The sequence below is a fragment of the Octopus bimaculoides genome, chromosome 25 (genome assembly GCF_001194135.2).
Source record: "Octopus bimaculoides isolate UCB-OBI-ISO-001 chromosome 25, ASM119413v2, whole genome shotgun sequence".
Lineage (NCBI taxonomy): Eukaryota > Metazoa > Mollusca > Cephalopoda > Octopoda > Octopodidae > Octopus > Octopus bimaculoides.
Genome location: NC_069005.1, coordinates 1,586,865 through 1,591,310, shown reverse-complemented (window position 1 = coordinate 1,591,310; position 4,446 = coordinate 1,586,865). Strand labels below are relative to the sequence as shown.

The following is a 4,446-nucleotide window of genomic DNA, read 5'->3' as shown; positions in this document are numbered from 1 at the left end:
TATATATATATATATATATATATACACTTTACCACTTTAACATTCACTTTACCATGTTAATATGGATCAGATGGAATTCATAGAGGCTGATTCTCTGCAGACGGTTGCTTTTCTACAATCAATTCATACCTGGAGATGAAGGACATCACTTGATTGATGGTGACATTTGCTTATGACTAATGAATGATGTCAAGACAAGAACACACACACACAGGACAAGCTTTTTTCAGTTAATGCTACCAAATCCACTCACAAGACTTTTGGTTGGCCCAGGGCTTTGGTATAAAATACTTTACCAAGGTGCCAATCAGTGGGATTGAACCTGAAACCATGTTGTAAGGAAGCAAGCTTCTTAACCACACAGCTAAGACTGAAAAATAATTTTGTAACAGCTTTAATATTTTCTTTCCTTCTCTCCTCCACTTTTGGTTCCTGGTTTATTGAAGAAATTTAAAAAAAAATTGCACTAAACTATCTTTCAATGGCACTCCATCAGTTATGATAACAAGGGTTCCAGTTGATCTTTAACGTGCAAGTGGCTGAGTACTCCACAGACACGCGTACTCTTAACGTAATTCTCAGGGAGATTCAGCATGACACAGTGTGTGAAAAGGCTGGCCCTTTAAAATACAGGTAGAACAGAAACAGGTGAAAGTACTGCAGGGTTCACTACTAGCCCCTGCTGGAGCTTCATGGAGCTTTAGGTGTTTTCGCTCAATAAACACTCACAACGCCCGGTCTGAGAATCAAAACCACAATCCTATGACCGCGAGTCTGCTGCCCTAACCACTGCGCCATTGCGCCTCCACACTAAACTATAAGAAGGAGAAATTAATAATTTCAGTCTTTAATCTCCATTAGATTTGTCTGTTGGGTTCTTTTGTCCAGACCCAAGTTTATTTTGTTTGACCATGCAGTTAATAAACTTGTGGCTTGATTGAGTCTACATTTCTATTGCAAGGTGTTATGCTGGCAACTCAACTGAACTCCATGATGGAAGATGGCTCCCTGGACAACATGTCGGTTATCAAAGTGAACAAGTACTTATGTAACATCATTCAAAATGACAAGTAAGTAAACGATTGTCACAATTTGAGAATGCAGACGTTTGTTCTTGAATGTCCCCTTGCTTACAGTTTGCTCTTTTGCTTTCTACTTTGTCCTTGTCTTTTGATACGTAACATCAGTTGAAGAGAATAAAGCGTTGGATCTGTAAAGTGGGGAATATTTTTTCAGTCACACTCTCAGGAAAGGCACAAACACATGCAGTCATTTTGTGAAAGAGGCACATAACCACTCATTCAGACACGCACGCACGCACGCACGCAGGCTCATATGCTAATGCTTTTGTGTTGAAACAAGCATAAACTAAACCTTGGAAATCTTTCAAAAATGTGTGTGTATTTTGGTAGTTTAGAATACATGTGCATGTAGAACGTTTGGGAAATTAGGTGGAGCATTTATTGAAAATAACTTAATGGGAGAATGAGTGAATCCTTGAATACAACATATTGTATATTTTAAAACTGTTCAAAACTGTATAAATATTTGGGAAGTGGTAAATATAATTTTGTTTTATTTTGCTGTCTTCTACTGTTGCTCAAAGCCAACCAAAACTTTGTGAGTGGATTTGATTGATGGAAACTGAAAGAAGCCTGTCTATATGTGTGTTTGTCTCTTCTTGTTTTGATGTTGCATGATTGCTGTAAATGGATGTCATTCATTTCCAGTATTCTGCAGGAGCATGTCTGGCCGTGGGGGAAATATTTACCTTGTTTGGAAAGCAGTAAGGGTTGGCAGCAGGAAAGGCATCCCACCAAAGAAAATTTGTCTCAATAAATTCCATCTGACCCATGCAATCACGGAGAAGTGGATGTCAACTGATGATGACGACAATCATTCCTATTCCTTCGTTAGCAACAGTCGTCATGTACATTTTGCAACAATCCCTCCATTAGGAAAATCAAATATTCATCGTACAAACCAAAATGTAATTATCACTGATGGCACAGAGATACCCCAATTCAAAATCAGTTCTTCCTACCTTTGCATTGAGAAGGCTCACCTTTGTCATTTCCCATGTTTTCCTCAATGCACTCCGGCTTAGATTTCTTTTCAAGCAACAAATCTTTTTCGTCATCTTGATCTTTTAAAAGTTTGTCACTCAGCTCAGTCTTCTTTCTCTCACTCATCAGTCAATGATTGATACTTTGGAAACAAAATCCCTGTTGTATTTGCCAACATTACAAGCATTAATAACCGATTTGGCAGGAATATAAACTGATTCTTATTTCTAAGAAGGCTCTTGAGAAGAAAATGCTGTCTTCTCTGTGATGACTGTTTCAAGTTCTAAGTATTCTACACCTTTTGCCATAACTGTTGTTAAAAGGAAAATAGCTTTTGTAAGAATAGGCACAGGGGTGGCTGTATGGTTAAGAAACTTGGCTCCCGATCACATGGTTTTGGGATCAGTCCCACTGTGTGGCACCTCAGGCAGGTGTCTTCTACTCTAGCCCCAGGTTGGCCAAAGCCTTCTGAGTTGATTTTGTTGAGTGTGTTCTTTGTATGTCTTAGTATCTCTGTCTCTTGACATCACGTGACAGTTGTAAACAAGTGTCACCGTCATACAAATGCTGTCCTTCATCTCCACTCTTTCACAAAAACGTATCTGACCTTGGGGAAATATCGTACTTCGAAACAAATGAGGGTTGGCAACTGGAAGGGCATCTGGCCACAGAAAATTCTGTCTGACCCATGCAAGCGTAAGAAAGTGGACATTAAAATGATGATAATGAAAATATTTTATTTTATTTTGCAACAGGAAAGTTATCATTGTGCTTGATCTATCAGTGATTGCAAAAGCTTCTGAAGTTGGACAGAAGATCGGTAATCCCAAATCGTACAGAGCTGGTGAAGGTAAGTCTGGTTGCTGTATAAATATTGTTGCGTTTGGTTACAAAGAAATTTTATTTGAAATGTTTTTTTAACTTCAATTTTCTCCGTTTCAGCTGCACCTGCTGCTACTGAGAACAACACAAATTGTGAGTATTTTATTTTAAGCATTTGTTTTTCTTGTAGAAAATGTGACAAACCTTGCTTTATCTGAGATGAGTGATTAAAACTATCAACTTTGACAAAAGGGATTATCCACCATCAACACAAATTAGACCGATTTGAGTTCTTTCTGTACTTTCTTACCAGCTGCCACTGAGAACTGAACTAAAATTCCTTCAAATGCAATAAGGAATTTTTGCAATCATTTCTTCGATTAACTAATCCTACCCCCTCCTTTTCCAAAAATTATCTATTTTGATAAAATTACATGACAAACATTGGGCTTTCCTCTTCATCATCAGAAAGAATTCAATTACAGACACTTGTTTATTCTTTTGTCGACACCCAAATATACCGCATTTTCTAGCATGCCACATGTCTCTGTGTTCCTCTTTGCCATTGTAATAAACTTCATGGCCTCTTTCCACGTTTAAACCTTTCTTTATAATTTGAATTTTTTTTTGTTGTTCATCAGGTGTTCCTGCAGCTTCCAAACCACCGTCCGTTTCCACATCAAACAGTGAGTTACATGTTTCCTTTCTGACAATTTCTAATCATTTTGTTATTATTAAGGCAGCGAGCTGGCAGAATCATTAGCACACCATGGAAGATGCCTTGTGGCATTCCATCCATTCTTATTTTGCAAGTTCAAATTCTGCTGAGGTTGATGTTTGCCTTTCATCCTTTCGGGGTCAATAAAATAAGTACCAATTGAGTACAGGGGTCAATCGACTTACCCCCCAAATTACTGGCCTTGGTCTCCCCTCTTTTAATACTACTCCCTCCTCAGTTGAGGGGTCTTTGTCTTGCAAATTACTTGGAACTGTCTTGCTGCTTGTGCCATGTAAAAAGTCCCTATTACACTCTGTAAAATGGTTGGCATTAGGGAGGAGATCCGATCCTAGAAACCAAGCCAAAGTAGACAGCAGAACTTGGTGTGGTCCTGTATCAGATTGTCCAACCCATGCCAGCATAGAAAACAGACATTCAATAGTGATAGTGGTAATAATGATATTTCATTTTCTTTGGTTCTAGGGACACCTTTGGGTAGTGGCCCTGTCGTTAATAATAAACCACCTGGTCTTCCTACAACTCCAGTAGGAGGCGGCAGAATTCATGCCATTGCAGGACTCTCGCTCTACCAAAATAGGTAAGTTGCCTTTTGTTCTCCTGTTTTTAGCTTCAATGAAATGGAGTCTTTGAGAATTTAAGCATTGACATGTTTTGAACATAGTGGAAGGTCCAGTACCGCCTGACTGGCCTTCGTGCGGGTGACACGTAAAAGCACCCACTACACTCTCTGAGTGGTTGGCGTTAGGAAGGGCATCCAGCTGTAGAAACTCTGCCAAATCAGATTGGAGCCTGGTGTAGCCATCTGGTTCACCAGTCCTC

At 39.2% G+C, this 4,446-nt stretch overlaps 1 protein-coding gene across 1 annotated transcript in view; it reads left to right on the top strand.

Annotated features, from left to right (window-relative positions):
- Window positions 1-4,446, top strand: part of LOC106876043 (replication protein A 70 kDa DNA-binding subunit) — a 21,002-nt gene that overhangs the window by 2,912 nt on the left and 13,644 nt on the right. The window contains exons 4-8 of the mRNA XM_052976802.1: window positions 962-1,070; window positions 2,822-2,916; window positions 3,009-3,041; window positions 3,530-3,574; window positions 4,090-4,206. Of these exons, the coding sequence (XP_052832762.1) occupies window positions 962-1,070; window positions 2,822-2,916; window positions 3,009-3,041; window positions 3,530-3,574; window positions 4,090-4,206 (399 nt within the window). The remainder of the gene's footprint in view (window positions 1-961; window positions 1,071-2,821; window positions 2,917-3,008; window positions 3,042-3,529; window positions 3,575-4,089; window positions 4,207-4,446) is intronic.